Source organism: Ostrinia nubilalis, chromosome 1, assembly GCF_963855985.1.
Source record: "Ostrinia nubilalis chromosome 1, ilOstNubi1.1, whole genome shotgun sequence".
Classification (NCBI taxonomy): Eukaryota; Metazoa; Arthropoda; class Insecta; order Lepidoptera; family Crambidae; genus Ostrinia; species Ostrinia nubilalis.
In genome coordinates this window covers 9,586,472-9,611,791 of record NC_087088.1, presented here as the reverse complement: position 1 = coordinate 9,611,791, position 25,320 = coordinate 9,586,472, and the positions used below count along the sequence as shown (strand labels likewise).

Here is a 25,320-nt window from a genome sequence, read left to right as displayed (position 1 = left end):
TAAAGGTACATAAAGGTACACCTCAGGTATTAAAAATTCATATTTATATTATTCATTTCTGTGACCATACACCCGCCATTCTGACGTTCACAAAATGGCGCTTTAGCATTTTTTCCTTTCCACGGACGATATAAATGTTGTGTTCGGGGTTGTGTTGTCGAGATATTTGTTTTTATTCGCAAACGAAATGTTTGAACAACGGCGACAATTTTATTTCGATTCAAATTTATTCCTAACGCTCGATTTATTGCGGGCAAAAGGAGTGCGCTGCCCGCTCCCGCGCCGCTGTTTTCGAGAACCGGTCTATTTGATTTTACTTACGCATAAGATCCTGCCGCTCCCGCCCCGCTGCCCGCTAAACTCGAGGTTGAGGCCTTAGGCCTAGGCCAGAAGCTTGATACTTGATCTGATTGGCTGATCCTCATTCAGGGATTCTATCCTCCTGAGGGACAAAAGTCCCTCGTCCTATCTCTTTTGAGACCATAGTAGATTATACAGGAAGAACAATGATATTAAAGAACTATAGATATGTTACGTTCATAGAAATTACGATTTTAATCCGTGCCGAGCTATTCCAAATTGCACACATTGACAAATGTAACTGATAAGTGAAACAAAAGATATGAAATAGCACGCAAATGAAAGAGACAGCTATAGTTTTAACGATTCTGCACTAAATAATCTATGTCCGCAGCGCACGCATCCTTATCGCTCTAACGTCAAAACAAGATCGCTTTCTCTTTCTTAACTTGAACATGGCGCATGGCGTCTTGATTGTTTGCATAAATAATTGAAAATATAAATACTAAATAATTTTGCATAATCACATGTGGTAAGAGATCCCTTGTATTTTGTTAACTTTAGAGTCATAATTGGTACACTTTCGAAACACACACGATGGCATTTTTTATTTATTTTGATAAGAACATAGGAACTTACGGTGTGGTACGCACGCGATTGCGCACGACGCAGGCCACACGAAGACTAAACACAAGACGTCCCAATTGGGACGTATTTGAGTATTCACAGCGCGAGCGCTTATAACATATCTGCTTTTGTTTTTATATAATATCATTGAGGAAGAAGGAAAAATAAAACGCCATTTACTAAGTTGAATATCCCAAATATATATTAAGATGAAACAAATTACAAAGGAATATTCAAACAGTTACATTGGTGACCAAGCTTACAATACGAGGTAAAGTCCAATGTGAACTGATAAGAAAATAAAAGATACTGCAAGAACATAAGCCAACTCCATTTTCAAGATAAGAAATAAAAAGAATGATAATTAATAGTTAATCTATAATAAAAGAACTTAACCGAACTACCTCTCCTAGTCAATGTAAAAAGTCAAAGAGTCCAGAAGTATAACTCTTACTCGAACATAGAAATGTTGACAGTTGCATTATATTTTTGTTTGTAGAATGCTCTCCCATTTTATCTGTTACATTACTAGTTCTTGTGGGAAGACGCAATCTACTTTTTCTTTTTTCCATTTTTATTTTGTGTTTTTATAATCGGGACCATTATACATATATATTTGTAAGAAGAATATTAAAAGCATAAAAATTACCAAGAACACTGCTATAATTACGGTTCTTGTTATTTAATAATAATAAATCTGGCAAAATTCTCTTGCTTTTGCCAGTACTGTAAAATATTACTCTTTCTTAGTAGCTTGTTGTTTAGCTTGGTGAGCCTGCAAAACAGCGACTGCCTCATCTACTTTAGCTTTGAGAGACTCTCCATGCTCCAACATATGAAGAAGTTCCGAATTGTCAATCTCTAGTAGCATTCCTGTTATTTTTCCCGCCAAATCAGGATGCATTCTTTGAATTAATGGGAAAAGACGTTCACCAAGCATTTGCTTCTGCTCTTGAAGTGGTGCTGCAGCTAACATAGTCGCGGTTAAAGGTTCTTGACCTTGAATATGAACAGCTGGTTGAGGTGCAGGAGGATTACGCATGTTCGCAGTATATTTGTAACCTGCCGGGCGCCCACTTTGAGTGACCAGCGGAGCTCGAATAGACGCAGCAGTAGCTACACCCTGCTGACCGGTAATAGGTCTAGCCCCAAGAGACGTACGTAGGGCGGCTTGGGTGGGGCCTCTGGGTGCAGGACGGAATGGAGCCTGCATGTTGGGGTAGCCAGATGCTGCAGTCTGAGTGCTTGGTCTTACCGGAGGCTGTGCTGTCCATCGTGGGGAAGGTCTTATTTGGGTCATTTGTGCTGGGCCATAGAAGCGTTGAGCCGGTGGAATAGTAGGCACGAAATACCCTCCAGCACCACCTGGCTGGAATATTTGACCCATTTGCTGCATGCGCATACTTGCCATTCGCTGCATATATTGAGATGTCAAATGAGCCTTGCGGTCTTCTTTACGTTGGGCCAGTGCGACATATAATGGTTTCGTTCCAACTATGCGTCCATTCATTTCTGTCACAGCTTTAGTGGCTTCTTCCGGTGATGAGAAACATACAAACCCAAAACCTTTACTGCGACCATCTTCGAGCATTACCTGTAACAAAAGAAGTTAATTACATTACTATTTCAACAATTAATAAGTCCCTAACTTACAATATTTGTAATCTTATAAAAAAATATTAAGATAGGTGTAACATGATGAAGTGTTTAATTGAAACAAACCTTAGCTGAAGTTATTGTCCCGAAAGGCGCAAATTCTTTGCGAAGTCTTTCATCGTCAATAGTATCATCTAGATTTTTGACATATAAATTGACACCTTGGTAGCGGGTCAGACGCTCAGATTTTAATTGTTCAAATTTACGTTTCAACTCCTTTTGACGCTCGGCTTTCTTTTGCGCACGTCCAACATATAATGGCTTGCCTTCAACAAGCTCTTTTCCATTAAGTTCCATGCAAGCACGTTCAGCTGCATCAGGATCTTCAAATGCAACAAATCCAAATCCTCTAGAGGATCCATCTTCCTTGTACATTACTTTGTGGCTAGTTATTCTACCATACTTTTCAAACATGTCACGGAGCATTTCATCCGAAAAATCTTCACCAAAGTTTTTCACATACACATTTGTGAACAACTTAGCTTTCTCTCCAAGTTCCTTTTCGCGTTCCTTACGAGGAATAAATCTGCCAACGTAGACTTTCTTTCCATTCAGTAACATACCATTCACTTTTTCAATAGATTTATTGGCAGCTTCTTCAGTTTCAAAGTGAACAAATCCATAACCCTTTGAGGCACCAGTTTCGTCTTGGGCCACTTTACAACTTAAAATATTACCAAAAGCTGAAAAAGTATCATACATAGCCTTGTTGTCAATTGTCTTGTCAAGATTTTTAATAAAAACATTCCCAACTCCAGATTTGCGTAGAGATGGATCTCGTTGGGACCACATGATTCTAATAGGTCTTCCTTTGATCATATCGAAGTTCATAGTGTCAAGTGCCCTTTCAGCTGTAACAAAAAATAATTACATTATTAAATTGTTGTTAAAAAATAAATTGTTATAGTAGCCTGTTCTTGGTAGTTAAAATAATTTAGATTCATTTACGAGAGATTATAATGTACCTATGTCATCTACTTATTTTAAAAAATTGATTAACAAGATAAACATACATAGCTGAAAAAGAATAACTAAGGATAATAGATAGATAAATAGGATAAGGATAACTTTTCTAAAGCAGTAGTGTAAAATATTTTTAAGCATTCTGTACAAAGACTAGTAACTACACTATAAATTGCTGGTTACATAAAGATAGACTACAGGGAAAGTACCTACATAAGGTATATACAGGGTGGAAACGATAAGTGATCTCATTCGATTATTACTAAACTATAGAAAATATCGAAAAACTGGTTACTGATCCTGAAAGTGCTTCACAAGCTCTTTCCAACGGTACCAATAATAGGTTACAGAATTAACTGGATCTATCTGAAAATTAAATTTTTTCAGCCTCCATACTAAATGTATGCCACCCAAACAATATTAGAAGTACAATTTTTTTAATTAATAATAAACACTTAAAATGAACTCGTAAATTGCATTCTTTTAAAAATTATTCTTGGAAAACATTGGTTTTTAGGCTTTACCTGCTATAATATTATCAAGACATGAGTGCCATGACTGTGGCTATACTAAATGTATGGAAGCTGGAAACATTGAATTTTCGGATGGATCCAGTTTATTTTGTAACCTATTCTTGGTACCGTTGGATAGAGCTCGTGAAGCACTTTCAGGATCAGTAACCAGTTTTAGAATATCTCTTACAGTTTTTAATATTATGTGGTTTTACTAAATGTATGATAGCTGGAAACATTGAATTTTCGGATAGATCCAGTTTATTCTGTAACTTATTATTGGTACCGTTGCATAGAGCTTGTGAAGCACTTTTAAAATCAGTAATCAGTTTTTCGATATCTTGTATAGTTTGGAAATAATCGAGTGAGATCACTTAACATTTCCACTGTGTAGAAAATTTTATATAATAAAAACTGGATTTTATTTGTTAAATATGGAGTATATAATGCAATTGCCTGATTGATTAGCATTAAACGTCCTCAATAGAAAAATAAGTTATTTCTATACATCTTTAATTAGATAGTTAGGTACTTTTTTTTTTAAAGATTAGAAATAATATGCCTTTAACTAATATATTATATAATGCGTGAATGGGAGGGAAATAAGATAAAAATAAACAGGCTAGTTTAACAATGGGGTTTAGTCTACATTTGAAATTCCCATTTGGTATAGATTTCATGAAAACTAGCACAATGATTTTAACAGATTCTCATGAACAACATAATATGTATCTAATTTTTTTAATAAAGTAGGTACATAGTATGTATATTGAGACAAGGCTATAGCAGTGATGGCCAAGAGGTCGACCGCGAAGACGATTTTGGTAGCCCAAGAGAGTTAAATAAACTGAACAGATGATGGAAAATTTAAAATGTTTTATTTCACTTTTCTAAACTGTACCTTGCAGTCCACTGTAAGAAATATTTGCGAGCATAAGTAGACCTTACAGGTCAAAAGTTTGGCCTCCCCTAGGCTATAGTATACATTAATGGAGACCTAAGCCTAGACAAACTGTCTAAAAAAATCATACTAATAAAAATGCAAAAGTAAATATTAACTAGGTCTATAGGTCTTGAAATTACATGTAAAACGAAACCAATAATGGGATTATCTATAACTGAAATTATTGAAGCAACAAATTGGCAATTTCATCGGTAAAGGTATTTTAGAACCTAGCATGAGCCATTCTACAGGGTGGAAACGATAAGTGATCTCATTCGATTATTTCTAAACTATACAAGATATTGAAAAACTGATTACTGATCCTGAAAGTGCTTCACGAGCTCTTTCAAACGATATCGTTAATAGGTTACAGAATTAACTGGATCCATCCAAAAATTCAATATTTTCAGCCTCCATACTAAATGTATGCCACTATGCCAGCCACACAATATTAGAAGTGTTTTTTTTTTTTTTAAATAATAAACACTTAACATTAACTCGTAAATTGCATTCTTATTTAAAATTATTAATGGAAAACATTGGTTTTAGGCTTTACTTGCTATAATATTATCAAGATATGAGTGCCATGACTATGGCAGTACTAAATGTGTGGAAGCTGGTAACATTGAATTTTCGGATAGATCCAGTTTATTTTATAACTTATTATTGGTACCGTTGGATAGTGCTCGAGAAGCACTTTCAGGATCATTAACCAGTTTTTGGATATCTTGTATACTTTTAAATATAATGTGGTTTTACTAAATGTATGGAGGCTGGAAACATTGAATTTTCAGATAGATCCAGTTTATTTTGTAACCTATTATTGGTACCATTGGATAGAGCTCGTGAAGCACTTTCAGGATCAGTAACCAGTTTTTGGATATCTTGTATAGTTTAGAAATAATCGAGTGAGATCACTTATCGTTTCCACCCTGTATATTTCAACAAAAAGCATGAAATACAGTTCAGTTGTAACAGACTAATTGCACAGCCTTCATGCAATATGTATGTGTTGAAAGTGTAACATAAAATCATGACCCAATCATTTCCTGTTTTTTTAGTGAATAGAAAGCGATGCTATGGCACTGGAATGTAGGTACGTGTTATTTGTTATGCACTGTGTAGGAACATGATTTTAAGATTAAAAAAATATTATTATTAAAAATGACCTTGAAAATAATAAAAAAGACTTACCATCGGCAGGTTGCTGAAAATTCACATAAGCGTAGCCTAGGGATCTACGCGTGATCATATCGCGACAGACTCGAATAGAGAGTACGGGACCAGCCGTTGAAAATTTCTCAAACAACATGGCTTCAGTAATATCGGAGTGCAAGTCCCCGACATACAAAGATGCCATGGGGTAATTAGGTGGGCCTGGATTCATTTTGATATTTTCACTACTTCAGTATTTTAATGAACATTAAAATTGGCCTCAATTATTACGGACAACTTCACTTTCTCTTCGTAATGACTATCGCATTCCTTAGACCACGTTGCACGCTTACGTACACTAACTTAAAATCGAGTGATTCCCGTTGTTTATTTTATATTTTACAATTTTTTTGGTTTTTTATTAATTTTATATTTTTTTTTATATTTTAGAAGAAATTATTCACGAAATTATGAGGATTGTGTGACCTATTTTCGAGGGCACACACAACCTCACGTGAACACACCTTGCTCACCAAAAGGAAAGGTGACGTTTAGTTGTAGGAAAAGCAAAATGGCGGCGGCGTGATGTCATAGACAATTATTTGTAGTAAGCATAGAGGAATTATGGTGGTTAGAAAACAAATTGAGCCTTCCCTAAAGCATTGAGCTTAGCTCTAGACAAGGGAGACGTCACATAATATTAATATAAGTGATTTGTTTGAGTTTAGTTAGATATGTAGTTGTTATTCTTTATTTTGTTGAATGTTGACATGTTTTTGTTAATTGTGGTAGGAGGGCAAAACATGCGCTGAAGACCCGGCTTTAGACATACTCTTTAATCCGTCTGTGTTCAAGCCTCTAAGGCCACACGGCTTGGCCATGGCCATTAGACAGAATGCCAAATGTTGCGACAGTTTTTCACAGTCGAAAAGCCTTTTTTTGTAAAGAGTTTGAACGGATTCGATTTTCGATTCGATCAAAAAGTGCCACTTGTCTACTAGACTCACTGGTGGCCAAAAGCCTATGTCCATTGCCTATGTTAAACGTAAAAAAGAAAAATAATTTTGACATTGACACTGACGACAGCTTTAAGTTTTTCTTTTTTATTGGGATCGTGACTGTCTATCGGTTAGTGTTAATAATAAATCGACAAAAATCTTGTGTAAAACAAGTGTAAAATAAATTGCAAATCATGTTTTGAATAAAATATTTAGTACCCTAATAGTCCACATCATTATTTTGTGTTTTTATTTTGTTTTTAGGGAAGTTGTGTATCTCTAACCAAACATGGGGAAGGGTAATAATATGATCCCTAATGGTCATTTTCACAAAGACTGGCAACGATTTGTGAAAACTTGGTTTAACCAGCCTGCTAGAAGACACCGCAGGAAGCAGAATCGCATCAAGAAAGCTAAGGCTGTTGCACCTCGTCCTGCTGCAGGACCTCTGCGACCGGTTGTGCGGTGCCCGACCGTTCGTTATCACACGAAGGTCCGCGCTGGCCGTGGATTTACTCTTCGGGAAATCAGAGTAAGCACTTAAATTTTATTGCAAGTAGGTAAAAGCATTATTGTTTTGTTGGATGAGCTCGTCTGGTTCAGACGATTTATTTTCTATTTGGATTAATTAATCGACCGATCGATGAATTTCCGTAACACTAAGGAAGTATATCTCGACTAGCACAAATGTATGATTGCACACAGAGTTAATTAAACATCAGCATAATTAAGTTTTACCAATTTTATTGACTATACAAGAGTAATAATCTAATGAACCTGAACAATTTTAAATCCCAGTTTAATTTTGACCTTACAACAGCTATGGGACAATAGGTGGACTAGTGCTGAAAAGTATTCATCATCTCAGCCATGGGACATCCACTGAAGAACATAGGCCTCCACAAATGCTTCCCATGTTTAAAGTATTATAGTTAGTACTAGCTTTCCGCCCGCGGCTTCGCCCGCATGGAATTTTGTCTGTCACAGAAAAACTTTATCGCGCGCGTCCCTGTTTCAAAAACCGGGATAAAAACTATCCTATGTTCTTTCCCGGGACTCAAACTATCTCTATGCCAAATTTCATCAAAATCGGTTGCGAGGTTTAAGCGGGAAAGCGTAACAGACAGACAGACAGAGTTACTTTCGCATTTATAATATTAGTTGGGATTTATATTGATGTAAGGCAGTAAAGACAAAGTAAACTGTAATGTTGAGTCTAATGTTGTCTCGGTAATTACAGTAACTATTGCAATCAATAGCATTATGTTTTACAGTTAAGACTTACTTATGATGAAGGGGTCAAACCAATTTCTGTGGTAACCATATTAATAATTTAATTTTTTTCAGGCTGCTGGATTAAACCCTGCATTTGCTAGAACTATTGGCATTGCAGTGGACCCACGAAGACGCAACAAGTCGGTTGAGTCCCTGCAGACAAATGTCCAAAGATTGAAGGAGTACAGAGCACGACTTATCCTCTTCCCTAAGGGCAAAAAGGTAATTAATTATACATTATTTAAATAATATTTACATATTTGTATAATAGAAATAAATGGCTAAAAAAGTAGTAATTCAATAACCAATTGATAATTTTATGTAAAAAGCTTATGAATTAAAGTCAGATAACTTACAAATTATATTATTATGTCAGCAATAACAATAACATAATTATGAGACTTTATTTAATTAATTTGTTTTTCTTAATATTAAAACAAGTAGTAAAATCAATCTCAGAGACATAACATAATGCTATTGAATTTGTGTTGATTTTAATTTTCTATTATTTGTATTTTCTTAGCATCAGTAACTACTTTTCTTTTGAGGAGTCCTCATGCCCTTGTCATAAAATGAAGAATATGGTTATAAATTAATATTGTTCTCAGGTTCTTAAGGGTGAGGCCACTGAAGAGGAACGCAAGCTGGCTTCTCAGCTCCGTGGTCCTTTGATGCCAGTCCAGCAACCAGCACCGAAGTCCATTGCTCGCGCGATAACTGAAGAAGAAAAGGACTTCAAAGCCTACCAATACCTAAGAGGGGTGAGTAACATAAATTATGAAAAAACTGATGCCAGAACAAAATATCTCATATTTTCATTTTATGGTAATATCAAGGATTTTGATAAATTACTTCCAATTCGTTGATGATTATGTATGCCATGTAATTATGGGGCTCATTCATCCTATGAATTTAGTAATCTTGTGAAAAAGATTCTAGGCCATTGTCTTTTCTTAGATAAAACATTTGTTTATGAAGAAGAAAATAATTAATTTCTGTTTTCATTTAATTTATCTGTGTTCCAGGCCCGATCAATCGCCAAACTCGTTGGTATCCGCGCCAAGAGGCTGAAGGATGCTGCTGAAAATCCAGATGATGTTACTAAAGCCCCAACATCAGTGAAGGAACCTAAGGCTAAGAAGTGATCTAAATAAAATTAACATCCAGTTAACATTAAAGTGGTTTCATTTTAGACTAAGAACTTAATTGATTTAAGAATAGACTCTGACCAATTATGAAAAGCCATAAAAAAAGCGGACGTAACGTACATTCACCTTACCTTCGTATTTCGTATCCTAGCTTTTTCTTTTATTTTTACAGTAGTACATACATAAAAGTCAGTTTCAGTTAAATTATAATTTAATTTAAGGTGTAATTATGTAGATCGTTTACATTTTTGTACTATACTCAACATCAAATAAATCGCACCTTCCGCGACGCGAACTTTAAAGATTTTCTTCTGACACAATCATGGTGCCCTAAAAATATTGGTGTTTTTGGTTTATTGGTGGAAAAACTTTTTTTTTTTATAAACAATTAACAGGTACCAAAAAATGTGACTTAAAAAAAGGGCTCACCTCTGGGATAAATTAGACCAATTTTGGTGGTTATAAAACCAAATAATGATCTTACGTATCCTTTTTAACAGATGGATAGCGATAAATCCCAAATTTAACAGTTTTGTAGCCATAAAAGTTGGCTCAAGCGTAACTACCTATTTTTTTAAGGAGTAACTCTGGATCCTTCTAACAACACATTTTTGGCGTAAAAACCTTTCCTGTGAAATGAAGTTAAGAACTAGGCTTTCAAATGGAACCAATGTTGGTGGGAAGTGGGGATGCATACGTTAGAGAAGTGCTTATTGCGGGAGGTGCGATTTATTTGATGCCGAGTGTATTATTACTGCTGCGGCTATAGAAACTGAAAGCACTACTCGTAATACATGCATGGTGCTATTTGCCAAAATACGATATAGGTAATTGATACTTCAAGTGTGCGTACTAACAGCCGACTCAACTCGGCCAGCCAGCACCTGAGGCATTAGAGCGGCACGAGAGAAGTGCGGAGCTTATAAATCTGAAGTCTCGTCGTTGACGGTTGACGTTACAAAAACGCCTTCTCGTGCCGCTCTCATAACTCGGGCACTGACAGAATACACTAATCTAAAATCATCATTACTCTCCTTTTTACCCGACTGCGGCCTCCTATACAATAATAGGTCAGCTTTTTCCATAACGAATATCAAAAAAAATCTGTCCAGCTTGGGTTACAAATGGTATAACTTTATGTAACGTTTTTATTTTACGTAGATGTACAGACAACGGTACGTCAGGGTAAACACTGTGGGGTCTTATGTAGTCGTAATAGATGCGAATTTGCAAAAAAAATGGGTAGTCTGATGTGCTGTCGTCTGTACATTTTATGGTAAATAAATTAAAAACGTAATATTCTTAAGTATACTTTATTAATTAATCTATATTACATACACATACATTGATAAAATAATGAAAATACATCCAATACCACAACGGATGCTAAACGAAAACCATAAGCATTTACACCTACAAGAAAACTAGGAATTCATTAAAGAATTGATTTACACTCCTACGCCGATGATTTAACTTCAATGTCGTTTTTTTCGTTAACGTTTTCAGTTACGTTGGTATCATTTTCTTCTAACCCATCAATTTTAAGTTTCTTATCGCTCTTGCGGAATTTGTCATACCTGTAAAAATAAGGAATCTATATAAATAAAAATTAATTGATGATTCGTTAGTCTGATTAAAACTCGAGAACGGCTGGGCCGATTGAGCTGATTTTGGTTTTAAAATGTTTGTCGTAGTCCAGGGTAGGTCTAAACGGTGAGCAAATACGCGCGCGATATTGTTTTTCTGTGACAGACAAAATTCCACGCGGGCGAAGCCGCGGGCGGGAAGCTAGTATTAAATAAAAATGTTAATGCACATATCATACACGCAGACCATCCATCAATATGGTACAAATAACGAATTTCCACTTATACCATACTAGGTTTTGCCGGCTTATTCCACTATTCCCCGTTAACGCCAATTGGAGCTTATAATGTTAAAAATAAAATCCTATGAGTATTTCTCAAAAAAAATGTACATTTTGAAAAAAAAAAGTGTGCTTTGAAACAGTTCAAAAGTTTTATATTTATAAATCATCACACAAAAAAAACACACACACAATTTTGAAGGATGAATATTAATCTTTAAGATAACGAAGAATTATAGCTATAATCCTACTTATTACCAAATATTTAGATATTTTAAAAATAGTCCTTTTTTACCTTTCATACAAAAACCTGTTTGCCACCCTAGCTTTTTCATGTATTTTTGTTTCATAAAATGCGATACGTAACTAAATTATTGTAAATTTCTTTGTATTATCGTTCTACAGTAATCGCAGTTTCTGTATCAAATTGATTTTCTATGGGGTGTCATAATGAATTGGCAATTTAAAGCAAAAAAACAAAATGAGTCGCTCTCATTTACTATTTCGTTATTTACTCTTTAGTTACGATTTATTTCTACTTTCCCATGGTTTCTGAACAATTCCGTATTTATTTTACACGGACAACAATAGCTGCACTCTGAATGGCTGTTGGCCTAACGTCTCCGCCATAACATCTATCGCGAAAATTTGTGAAAACGTGTGTGTTTTGTGGGATTACTTTTTCGTAACAGGCATTAAAATCAGCGATTTTATATAGAACGGTAAGTCTTCATTTAACCATTTTTTGTAATACGTGTGGTACGAACATTTAGTAAGCTTTTATATTTGCTGTAACAAATTTTATCAAAAAAATACTTGTTTCTGATCTCATTTTGTCTAATATTTCGTTACGTTTTTTGCGAATTTCGTTACGTTACGAAAAAGTACAACATAATGCTGAGTGTATACTGTTATTACCTGACTAAGCATAGTAATATTCACTACTTAATTAATTTCAAAAAATATAGAGCGTTAATAACAAAAGGATTGGAATACTATCTGCTTTACAGAAGTGCCACCAGCAAAAAATTATCAAATCATTTAGATTACGTTTTTATGTGATTACTTCTTTTGTTTTTTTTAGGAATGCCGCCAAAAACCAATGCCGAAAGGCAAAAAGCTTACAGAGAACGACTCAAAATGGATAAACATGATGGAACAAAAATAATTTTATTAAAATAGTATGAATGATTACTCCCTTATTTTATTTCTAACCCCTTAATATTACCCCGTATTTGGGTGCATACTTACAAATATTTCGAATTGAATAAATAAAGAGCATTCACAATATTTCGCCAATGTATAACAAGCCTTATGGCCTTACTATTTCGTTACTACCGTTTCGTTACGTACATTTTTTTTGAGAAATACTCCTATAATAACGGGGAATAGTGAACAAAAAGTTCACTACATATAGTGGAACACACACAAATCACAAATAGTGGAATAAGCCGTTTTGCCCGCGGCTTCACCCACGTGAAATTTAGTTTTCGTAAAATGAGGGGTGGTTTCGTAAAATTCTTTCTTAGCGGATGCCTAAGTCATAACATCTACCTGCATGCCAAATGGCAATGCCAGATTTTGTATGGAAAGTGGCGTCTTTTTTTTTTCGCGCGGCCATCGACCAAACTTAGTTTTTTGATTACAAAATAGTATAATAAACCAAACTTACTATGGCATGTATACCTCTAAACTCAGTCTGAACTGAGTTACGAGCATTAGAAGTTTGATGATTTTCATACAAGATTTGCTTTTTGTGCGCAAGTTTTGTAAGAAATTGCAACAAAATATTGCGCTATTTTTTTATTGCGCTGATTCTGCTCCATATTGATGTCTGGAGCCTTTAATGGATGATATTGTTTGTTTACACATACAATCTCACTATTTTGTTGCAATTTCTTACAAAACTTTGCGCGCAAAAAGCAAATCTAGTATGAAAATCATCAAACTTCTAATGTTCGTAACTCAGTTCAGACTGAGTTTAGAGGTATACATGTGATAGTAAGTTTGGTTTATTACACTATTTTGTAATCAAAAAACAAAGTTTGGTCGATGGCCGCGCGAAAAAAAAAAGACGCCAATTTCCGGCATTGTCTTTTCAGCCCGATCCGTCCAGTGGTTTGGGCATCACTATGACAGTCAGTCGTCACCTTTGAGTTATACATACAGTGTGAGTCACGTTAAAGTGTACATATGAAAATAGATGAAACTAGACCTATTTTTATCGACAAAAAAGGGGTCAAAAATTTTTTGAGATCTTTTTAAAAAAAATTATAGAATTTTTTTACTTCCAATTACTTATTGTAAAGAAAACGTAATAACTTTTAAACTAAGCAGTATATCCTGATAAAATAAAAACAGTAATAATGATAGATAACAGGCGATACTAAAAAAATATACTTTTTGAAAAAATTCTGCTTTTTAATTCGTGTTTTTTTGGTTATTTGATAAATTTCTCCAAAAAATGCCCATATAACCGGTAGTTTTTATTACTTTGTATTATTCTCTATCGTATTATCTTTGTAAAACCAAAAATCGCATGTCTCTATCCCTATCACAACATTTGCTATGATCGTTTGAACAACGGCCTGCCACAACATTATTCTCCGCTACAGGTAGAGACAATTTTAATTTTAACTAAAATGCTTATTTTACTTCGAAATCTTTTGTTTTTATTTGAAATCTAACTTGTCTTTATCAAAATTAGAAATCTAGAGGCATTTTTAGATTTGTTGTTAACGAAGCGTTGAATGGCGCGCCCGGAGAGGCTTAGTTCAAACGATCATTGCAAACGTTGTGATAGGGAGAGAGACATGCTATTTTTGGTTTTATGAAGGCAATACGATAGAAAATAATACAAAGTAATAAAAACCACCTGTTATAGGGGAATTTTTTGGAGAAATGGCAATGGCAGATTTTGTATGGAAAGTGTTTTTTTTCGCGCGGCCATCGACCAAACTTTGTTTTTTGATTACAAAATAGTGTAATAAACCAAACTTACTATTGCATGTATACCTCTAAACTCAGTCTGAACTGAGTTACGAGCATTAGAAGTTTGATTATTTTCATACTAGATTTGCTTTTTGTGCGCAAGTTTTGTAAGAAATTGCAACAAAATATTGCGCTATTTTTTTATTGCGCTGATTCTGCTCCATACTGATGTCTGGAGCCTTTAATGGATGATATTGTTTGTTTACACATACAATCTCACTATTTTGTTGCAATTTCTTACAAAACTTTGCGCGCAAAAAGCAAATCTAGTATGAAAATCATCAAACTTCTAATGCTCGTAACTCAATTCAGACTGAGTTTAGAGGTATACATGCCATAGTAAGTTTGGTTTATTACACTATTTTGTAATCAAAAAACAAAGTTTGGTCGATGGCCGCGCGAAAAAAAAAGACGCCAATTTCCGGCATTGTCTTTTATCAAATAACCAAAAAAACACGAATTTAAAAGCAGATTTTTTTCAAAGAGTATCATTTTTTATTATTTGTTGGCCTTTTTTGTGTACTTTATGTATTTTTTTAGTATCGCCTGTTATTTATCATTATTACTGTTTTTATTTTATCAGGATATACCGCTTAGTTTCAAAGTTATTACGTTTTCTTTACAATAAGTAATTGGAAGAAAAAAAATTCTATAAAAAATTAAAAAAAAAAAAATCTCAAAAAATTTTTGACCTCCTTTTTGTCGATAAAAATAGGTCTTGTTTCATCTATTTTTATATGTACACTTTAACGTGACTCACACTGTATACAGGGTGTCCCGTAATGCAACGTCAAGCCGGAACTGGGTGTTGAGCCAAGTTATGCTGGTTATCAGAAAAATATAAAAAAAAATCTATGTGGCATTTTGTCAAAATAATAGGCATTTAAAAAAAAAACAAAAAATTCTACTCCCGGTGACGGTCTTTTTACTCGCGTTGCCACAAATCTTCACTTTTTCCAAATTTTTTTTTTTTGTTATGTAACCCTGAATAATGCTTCTCTAAATTGTTATCAAAATTACAAAACCAGCTGCTCCAGCTTGGATGAAAAAAATACATTATTCCCAAAAAAAATTTCAAAATAAAAATTTTGCCTAGTTTAATCTGACTGTACTGAAAAAAAATTGTACTACGCGAGTGTGGCAAGTGACGTCATAATTTGGTGCATTTAGTAAGGTTTCCAAAATGGAATATAACACTTGGTAAATTCTTGCTGTAATTGTCGACAATTTTTGTTTTTTTGGAAATAATCCCGTTTAACTTTATCTACCTTGGTTAAAAATTATTATTCTAATGTGCCCAAAATTCAAGGTTCTGGCTTAAGTGAGGTGGAGAAGCCATTTTAAAAGGTATGAGCGGGACGGAGAGGGCCATCTTACCAAGCAGGGATGTTATGGATATCCGTAACCATAACCGAAACTATCTGATATCCGAAATAAAAAGATATCCATAACCGTAACCGAAACTGATTCAAAAGTTACGGATAGTTTCGGATAAAGGCAGAGTCTAAGGTTACAAGTATTCCAAACTGCAAAACTCTATGAAATCTGCAGTATACACGCCGCAGCTGCAATGCCGCGCTGCCGATTTCATAGTTTTGCAGTTTGCGGTTGCAGTTTGCCGTCTGCGGCCCGTCTTGGAATTGTACCTTAAATCTTAATATTTGTTACCAACTTGTCTGGCATTCCCTGGCACCATCTAATATGCCAGCCTGTTTTACCTTTATCATACATAGGTGTCGTCTTAGTTGGTACATAAAGTAGCTATGTGGGTCACGCAGCATCTTGCTATTTGAATTATACCTAAATTTTTGAAATTCTAATAATTCCGTGACCGAAATTATCCGAAACTTTCAGATAATCTGAAATGATTTCATATCCGTGACCGTAACCGAAACCGGTATAATATTATTCTAATATCCGTAACCGTATCCATAACCGAAACTTCATATCCTTATTATCCCTGTTACCAAGTACAAGTGCAGGCAGAGCAGGTAGTACCGGCGCGCACGCACGGTTGACTTTTGTCACAGTATGTCAACTACTAATTACTGTCATGGTGACAAAAGTTTCTGTGACTGACTGTACGGTAGTCAGTCACGGAAACTTGAATTTTGGGCACATTAGAATAATAATTTTTAACCAAGGTAGATAAAGTTAAAAACGGGATTATTTCCAAAAAAACAAAAATTGTCGACAATTACAGCAAGAATTTACCAAGTGTTATACCATTTTAGAATACTTACTAAATGCGCCAAATTATGACGTCACTTGCCATACTCGCGTAGTACAATTTTTTTTCAGTACAGTCAGTTAAAAATAGGCAAAATTTTTATTTTGAAAATTTTTTTGGGAATAATGTATTTTTTTCATCCAAGCTGGAGCAGCTGGTTTTGTAATTTTGATAACAATTTAGAGAAGCATTATTCAGGGTTACATAACAAAAAAAAAATTTGGAAAAAGTGAAGATTTGTGGCAACACGAGTAAAAAGACCGTCACCGGGAGTAGAATTTTTTGTTTTTTTTTTAAATGCCTATTATTTTGACAAAATGCCACATAGATTTTTTTTTATATTTTTTTGATAACCAGCATAACTTGCCTCAACACCCAGTTCCGGCTTGACGTTACATTACGGGACACCCTGTATACACTCAACATCAAATAAATCGCACCTCCCGCAACAAGCACTTTCAATCGTATGCATCCCCACTTCCCACCAATATTGGCACCATTTAAAAGCCTCTAGTTCTAAGCTTCATTTCACTAAAGGAAAGGTTTTTACCCCAAAAATGTGTCTTTAGAAGAATCCAGAGTCACTTCTTAAAAAAATAGGCTATTATGCTTGAGCCAACTTTTATGGCTATAAATCTGTTAAGTTGGGATTAATCGGTATCCATCTGTTAAAGAGGACACGTGTGATCATTATTTGGTTTTATATCCATAAAATTTGGTCTAATTGATCCCAGAGGTGAGCCCAAAGTGAGGTCGCTTTTCAAGTCACATTTATGGTATATGATAATCATTTATTTAGAAATTAACCCTTAAGTAACACCGTGGGGTAATTTTTTACCCCAGGCGCATAAAAATTGACATATCTTTTTTTCTAGCGTAGCTAGTGCAATGTCGTTTTGTGTATTCTCAATCCAGAGTGTGCGCTTTAAGCTCGTAGATGCGGGATGTGAAAAAAATCATCCGTTTGGCTTGTACAGGTAGGTGGGGCAGAAATTTACCCCAGGGTGTTAGTTACGCATACTTTAATTTATCATCACCTAACATGTTATTAATAGGTTTTTACAACATTGAAACAAAATGAGTAAATATTTATTTATATGGCGATTAAGTAGCACATTGTCTCTAGAATGCAGAGAGATAATTAGAGCTTGATTTACATGATACTTTTCGAACTTTGAAGACATCCCTTCAGAACAGAGCGTTCATAAATTCGACACAGAAATAGGGCTTAAAAATGATAATTACGTAGTAATTCAGCGTGTCTGATGTTTTTGAAAAAAATAATTGGGAATAAAATAAATAAAAAATATTTTTTCATAATTTTATAAAAAAATAAGTTTTTTTTATTTTGCTTTATTATAAAGCCAGAAATTTTCGTTTTATTTCATTTTGTGTTTAAAATATGCATAAAACATCTATTTAATGTCCGATTAGTGTAAGTTTTTGGTTCTCACAATAACTTTCCAAGATGTTTCTAGAAGACCATTGTGGAGACTATTAGTTGCCAATGCCAAATTATTTGTTTTTTTTTATGATTGATTTAAGGTGTTTCTTTACGCTAGATAGACGTTATTTTAAAGCAATCGTATAATTCAGTGAGTCCATTAATACATTGTAAATCACAAAATTAAATTGATTTTAAATATTTACTTAAAATTTTTCAATTTCCGTTTGGGGTAATTTTTTGCCCCAGGGTGTTCAAAGTGTAACCAAAAATGAGGATGTTACTTAAGGGTTAAATGTGTTTTTCTTTAAGGATATTTATTGGGCTTTCAAATAACACCAATATTGTTGGGGCACCATGATTGTGTCAGAAGAAAATCTAAATTTCGCGTCGTGGAAGGTGCGGTTTATTTGATGTTGAGTGTATTTAGTTTATAGTATTAGCATGTACTATCATGTAAAAGTAGGTATTAAAGTGCTACAGTTCTGGGGACAAAGCGAACGTTTCACAAATTTGCGATCGTAAGATTCTAAGCGGTTCTACCAATTACAGAAGGTGACAGATACATCATACACAAACCCGGTCCAAGAAACTTCGTGAATGTTAAAACTAAAATGTTTTAATGTTCACGAAGTTTCTTGGACCGGGTTTGTGTATGTTTCTGTAAATGACTGTATTCTGAAATTCGGAAGAAAGATATTTTATGAATGAATATTCAGGTTGGATAGATGGACACGCGTTTTCGAGTATCCACCTGGGTGGCTGTTTTAGGCTTGATTTCCTCCTACGCTGACGTCGGTCGCGTACATCGGTCGAGCGTACGAATAAACACAATGTTCTATGAAGCACCGCACTGCAACGCCGTCGTCAGCGGCAGATGATTACATAGAACTAGTGTGTAATCGTGCGCGCCGCTGACGTCGGTCACCGATGTCAGCCTAAAAGGAAATCAACCCTTAGGGGAATTTCGCGTATACATTCGGCGACCATTTATTATTAGACCGTTATTAAAAAAAAATACCTGTCAAGGTCATCGTCATCGTCACTGCCTTCATTGCCTTGCGGGTCGACCTCTCGTAACAACTCTCCAATATCTTTGTCAACATCAGCCCATAACTTGTCTTCATTGCCTGGCAATAAATTTATAGTTGAAAATCCGTTGGCAATACCAGACTACAGAGTAGTAGATATCAGAATTATTATTAAGATCTAACACAAACTAGTTTTATCTGTTTGATCACAAAAAAGGTGCAAAACAGAAAGAGCAAAAATGAGAATGGTCAAATAATTACACTGAACCTTTACTTTAGCAAACATTAAATAAAGAAGTTGAGCAATATTATTTTAACACTCACCTGATGTGTTAGCAGTTTCTCCATTTTCAACTTTCTTTGACTCTTCTGCAGGTTCCGTTTTTTCAATTTTGACTTCGCTATCTTCTGTGACTGCTGCATCCTTCTCTTCATCTTCTGTTGGTTCAAATAATAAAAAAGTAATGAGCAATTTTTACGTTTGACAGACCACAATGACGTAATTATTATTATTACCTATCTAAATTAGGGTCACTCAATTAGACAGGGTGCATTTGTGCTGCCAGCTGCATTCCTGCATGCATTTTAATCGGATAGTGAGACAGTCGTCCTGAGCGCATTCGTCACAGTTCGATCAGTTCGTCGGTGAATCAAATTATTATCGAGCGTTGTTTTTTTTTTTTTTTTTTTTTTATGTGATAGGAGGCAAACGAGCAGACGGATCACCTGAATTGTGAATTGTACCTGCGTTGTGTAGAATATAGAAACAAAATAGTAGGACACCTTTCTGCTGGTGCAGCTGACGGTGAATTCGCTCGGCGTGCTTGCGCAGCGTGCGCGTGTCGCGGTGCTGCACGTAGCGGCCCAGGTGGATGCGCAGGCGGCAGTGCTTGCGCAGCGCCTCCGCCTCGTCCGCGCCGCCCGCCTCGGCGCGCGGCAGGTACACGCGGCACAACTCACACCACCATACCTGAACGACACCGTTACGAATTAATACGACTCAACCAGGGTTCGAAAGGATAATTATCTTGAAAATAACAGATGGATAATTATCAGTTGATAATAACAAAAAAATGCGCTCGTAAAAGTAAACTGTATTCGAAGTTTTCAAACTCGTGCGACTGTGGTGGACGTTATTTAACATTGATAGTTCTAAAACCTATCTATTTAGCTCCATAACGATCTTCGTTAACTAGCGTTAAAATATTTATCTATTTTCCACAACGCTTTATGCGACTAGCGACGGATAACTTGACAACAATCAGTAACCAAAAACATAAAGCAACATTCTCAATGTAACATCAGATTTCTTATGAAACAATATGACAAATGTATATTACACTGTTGATAATTATCACGAAGCGTAATTATCTTGATAATTTCGAACCCTGGACTCAACCATCATTTTTAGCCCATGATTAATATGTCTATGTACTTTTATTACCGAGCTTAAAACTGTAATCTCCTTCCACTTACCTCCATTTTCTTGATGTGTTCGCTGCCAATGTTTATTTCAACCTTAGGTTTCTTGGGCGACGATTCCTCCTTTTTCTCACCACCAGAATCTTCATCTTCGACTTCTGAAAATATATCAATAACAAAACCAATTTGTCTCACGCATCTTTTGGATTAGTTAGATTATGCAAATGATAAATGTAGGTACATAATATTTACCATCTACGTCGCCGACAGAGTCCAGAGTCATAAAGTTGTCCAAGTCGACGTCCATGCCTTCATCGCCGCTGGCCTCGGCTTTAGGGCTAGCCCGCCGGGCCGATTGATTGGCTTTTCTCTAACATAAAAATTATAATCAGTCATAAGGTGGAGAGCGACATTAAATAAAATAACAGGTTCGAACTCGGGACCCATCACGACGATGAGAGTTTTTCAGCGAAAGTCACCTTAATAATAATAATAATAAATAACTTTATTAACACACATTACAAAAAACAATACAACAGATTTTAAAAAGAAAGAGACGAATGCATGTTAATAGGGCGCCCGCTCAGTTTTAGTTGGGATACCTTATAGGATGTCCCGACACTGATTTTCAGCGGGAAGCCCTATTAGCTACTGCGCATCCCTACCGGCGAGCCTGGTGTAAAAGGAAAATAATGTTAATATAAATTTAAATTTAAAACTAAAACAGCACAGAAGGGATACGCAGCAACTATTAGTCGCGGGGTACGTGGACACGAACATAAGCCAATACTAATAATAATATAACACAGACACAATTCGATAATTATCAGGAATTACCTTCAAGTGCTCCAGCGAGCAGATGTGGTGCTCGTAGATCATCGGCGAGCGGAAGGTGACGCGGCAGATGCGGCAGAAGGGCATGAGGAAGCGCTTCATGGCGCGGTGCGTGTCGGTGAGGTTGTGCGCGTGGCGCGTGGTGCGGTGGTTGAGGCGGCACACGAGGCAGAAGGTGGTGCGCGGCGCGAGCTCGGCGCCCGCCGCCGCCTCCAGCTCCCGCTGCGCGCCGCGCTGCGCCACGCGCATGCGCAGCAGCTGCGCCTTGTGCCGCCGCGCCACCGCGCTCATGGCCGCGCGGTGCTTGCTCGACACCAGGTGCTTCGCGTAGCCCTGCAACACCGACCCGGTTAGGTGCTTATGCCGAACTTTATTTGTGAAGGAGCGAGTAAGTATATCAACAATATTGCACGGTAATACATTCCTAATAGGCGTTCACACGCCTACAGATTTAATTTGACTACATAACTCTTGCACGTTAATTCTGCTAGTATGTACTAGGTAACTGATTAGAAAGGCTTAACTGTCTTAAGGGTGCCTCTACCTTATTATGGCATGTAATTTGCATTATTATCAATTAACTGATATTTCGATGTATATTGAGATAGTATTATTAAAACATAGGTAAGTAAACAAGAAATATACTGACTGCGAAAGTAGCACACTTATCCTTGCAATGGACGCAAGACAAATGCACGTATGGGCGGGCGCGCGGCGGCGCGGCGTCGGACGCGGTGTCCGGCTCCTTGTCCGTGTCCTCGCCGCCGTCCGCTGGCTCGCCGTCGGACGCCTCCGCTTCGGGCTATACAAAGAACAAGATTATTATTATTTTGTATCTAAACAATGAATAATTTAAGTCACAATTTCAGTTCAACACACATTTTTGCTTGATTAGGCGATTATATTGAACTCCTTCCATTACACCCACCTTAGGTGACTTGATCTTGGTTTCCTTCTTCTCTTCGGTGGTTTCTTCTTCTTCCTCTTCTTTCTCATCAGCATCCCAATCTTCTTCAGTTGATGAGGCATCTTCTTTAGATTTGATAGAGCTGTTTACAATAGATTTCATTTAACACAAATTCCCATAATTCATAAGAAAACAAGAAGTATCTAAAAATATTTTTCTAAAGTATTTAAAGAGTAGCAGTTCTTCATTTGTGTAGTAACAAAGTAGAAAAACATTTGGCCTAATATCATTTTACTTAAGAACTGTTTTATCTCCTTTTAACTTCAATCATCTTTTACATATCTCAAAATAATCATAGTTATAGGTTGATCATTCCCATGACCATGCAGTTTTATTTGGGCTTACATAATTTTATCAAATTTTTATACAGACTACAGGCATAGTTACTTTTTCAATTTCTATATACCTTTTTTTTTCAATTAAGGCCATTATTTGTCTCTGCTATATGAATATTAGAACTAGAATTAATAATGTTGATAGTCAAAGTGAAATTAGACCAAACATAATTCAATCATATATCAGGATACAATTATTGCAAGTAATTTAATCCATCATAAAATACAAAGAGTATCTTCATCTGGCATTGCATACAAACCTCACACACTTTCAGTGTTACCTCTTTGTTCTAGTAATCATCAGTTACTCATCGGTAAAAGATCTGTTCTTTCTCTGTTGCTCAATGCAATAGAATACCAGTCATTTCACATTCAGTGACAGACGCTGGAACCTATCAATCTCTCACTTAGGTTTCGAACGCATCTCAACGGCGCAACTGCAATCATCAAAACAAACTAAAGTATTATTTTCGTTATTCAATTACCTTCTTCCTTTGATAGATCTGAACGCGCGGGTATACCCGAGGGTCCGGTCATTGAACCGCCTAGAGGTAAACGTGCCTCGCGAGCGCGGCGCGCCGCGGAAGGAGGCGCGCGAGCGGATCGTGCGGCCGCGGAAGGAGCGGCGCGAGGCGCGCGGCCGCAGCGCCGAGCGCGCCGGCTCTCGCGGCGGGCCCATGCCACTTGGCTTGCGGTACGCTTCGCGGTTGGGCGAGCGCCTTCTCTCCTCGCCGCCGTACGACCTCCTGTCACCGCTGTAACTCTCTTGTCTACCGCTGTACGATCCGCCGTAATGTCCGCCGCCATCATGGCTACGTCTATCGCTCGATGATCCCTGTACAAATTCTCTATGTTTCTTCCGACTGGTATGGTAAATCGATTAGCAATACAATTAATACAACATTACATCTCTCTCAGTTCCACCACATAATCAATTAACCAAAATTCTTGTGGTCTATTGATTGTAAAATACCAATTAAACCTTGTTAAAGTATACTAATCAGCGACTTCGTTACTAAAACCTTTGTGTAGGAAAATACATGTGATAAGATAATAAAATCTCATATGGGCCTCAATTTTGTCTAACTGATATCACTTTTTAATCTGTTACGATTCTACTACATGTTTCAGTGTCCATAACATTCAACAAATAATATGTCACATGAATATCTCTGAAGTTATAACCTCTTTCCTCTAGATTTGCAGGTTATTGAGAATGACTGGCAATGAAACTTCAATCACAATCCTGTTAACATTTTCAATAATCATTAGCACAGAATAATTAACATTTTAGCTCTTTTGGATAGCTTGTAACATGTCACATTAATCTTATCATCATAGATCCTAAGGCCATGGCATCTTTATAGAAATTCATCAGTTTTCTTCTTTGTACAAATTTGTCTCTGCAGAGGCGGCCTTACATTGCATGACAGTGGTGATTAGGTAGAAGGATTCTCTTTGTGTAATGGCAAAAATGTACAAAAAGAAGCTTTCTCTTTGAACTCATTTTTTTCTCATTCAAGCATTGAAGACCAGAAGTGTCAAGTTTTCAGAGGACTGAAGAGTCGAGGCATGTCAATCATATTTGGATAAGACATTCAGGTGCTCGTCTGATATGCCTAATTAGTCTAAGGCCGCCACTGTTTATACAATATCCTCCCCATTTTTGCTGTTAGCTATATTTATGTAGAAATATATTATTTAAATACTAACCTCCATTCTCATTCTCTTACGCTCAGGAGATCCAGATCTTCCACCATAGTCTCGGTTTGAATAACTCGCAGAACTTTCCTAAAAAAAGTATTGTTGATATTAAAAACTAGACAATGATGCATAATTTTAAGGTAAAGGCATAGTATTAATTGGGATGGTGTTGGTTTTGTTCAGACACTAAGTAGAATTAGAGTTTTATCACATTTTTAACTTACTGATCTATAACTTTTTTTGGAATAAGGTTCTTCCATCCTGTCACGGCTGCTGGAGTATCTATGACCACTACTATTGTTGTAGCGGGAATCATTGTTGTATGATGAGTAGCCACCACCACGTCCTCCACGACTCTCGTAGGACCCACGATTGCTGCTCCCTCGGTAAGATCCGCGATAACTACTTCCCCGGTTGAAGCTGCCTCTCCCGCTGTATCCTCCATAGCCGCGTCCGCGAGATGACATCTTCGAATAAAAATTATTTATTAGATTGATGATAATCTATGATAATGCTTAGCAATCCAAATGCAATAAACAATAAATAATATCGAGATTTAGTACTGTTCTGAACAATAAATAATGATTCTGTTTTTTAATGACATGGAAAATTAATGCCGGTGCGACACACGAAATGGCGTCCGAGCGCGCTCCGTCCGCGTCATTAAAAATAGGTTATTTTCTCACCATGATACCGTATAATTACACAGGAAGAAAACATACATAATTATTTTATCGTTCTTACCGCATTAATAGTCCACAAAACTGGAAAGTAGTCAAAATATTCACAAGACACCACACCAAAGCACGTCACTCAATCAAGCAACTTAACCACAGACTAGAGCAAAGACTAAAGAGAGAGGAGACTACAAAAAAAGTCACAGTTTTTTTTTTAATTCTCTATGGAAGGATATCCGGT

General features: G+C 36.2%; 3 protein-coding genes across 4 annotated transcripts; 1 reads left to right on the top strand and 2 right to left on the bottom strand.

The window, feature by feature from the left end:
* Positions 1-1,102: 1,102 nt before the first annotated feature.
* Positions 1,103-6,709, bottom strand: LOC135071477 (polyadenylate-binding protein 1). The gene is made up of 3 exons (XM_063965259.1): positions 6,196-6,709; positions 2,650-3,434; positions 1,103-2,521 (listed from the first exon to the last, which is right to left on the bottom strand). Exons 1-3 carry the CDS (start codon positions 6,386-6,388, stop codon positions 1,664-1,666), a joined length of 1,836 nt encoding a protein of 611 aa, XP_063821329.1. The 5' UTR covers positions 6,389-6,709; the 3' UTR covers positions 1,103-1,663.
* A 484-nt stretch (positions 6,710-7,193) lies between these two features.
* On the top strand, positions 7,194-9,600 carry LOC135071465 (large ribosomal subunit protein eL13). The gene is made up of 5 exons (XM_063965251.1): positions 7,194-7,284; positions 7,419-7,686; positions 8,502-8,651; positions 9,038-9,190; positions 9,455-9,600. Exons 2-5 carry the CDS (start codon positions 7,444-7,446, stop codon positions 9,572-9,574), a joined length of 666 nt encoding a protein of 221 aa, XP_063821321.1. The 5' UTR covers positions 7,194-7,284; positions 7,419-7,443; the 3' UTR covers positions 9,575-9,600.
* A 1,274-nt stretch (positions 9,601-10,874) lies between these two features.
* Positions 10,875-25,266, bottom strand: LOC135071525 (zinc finger protein on ecdysone puffs-like). 2 transcript variants are annotated; one of them, XM_063965310.1, is made up of 13 exons: positions 25,147-25,266; positions 24,627-24,869; positions 24,412-24,489; positions 23,184-23,533; positions 22,325-22,445; positions 22,046-22,198; positions 21,400-21,729; positions 20,815-20,932; positions 20,617-20,720; positions 19,924-20,110; positions 19,465-19,578; positions 19,131-19,239; positions 10,875-11,154 (listed from the first exon to the last, which is right to left on the bottom strand). In XM_063965310.1, the coding sequence occupies exons 2-13, from the start codon at positions 24,867-24,869 to the stop codon at positions 11,034-11,036; spliced, it is 2,028 nt and encodes a 675-aa protein (XP_063821380.1). In that variant the 5' UTR covers positions 25,147-25,266; the 3' UTR covers positions 10,875-11,033. The 2 variants fall into 2 exon arrangements, with proteins under 2 accessions (XP_063821380.1, XP_063821384.1); XM_063965314.1 differs by lacking the exon at positions 25,147-25,266 and adding an exon at positions 24,966-25,056.
* Between the last annotated feature and the right edge of the window lie 54 nt (positions 25,267-25,320).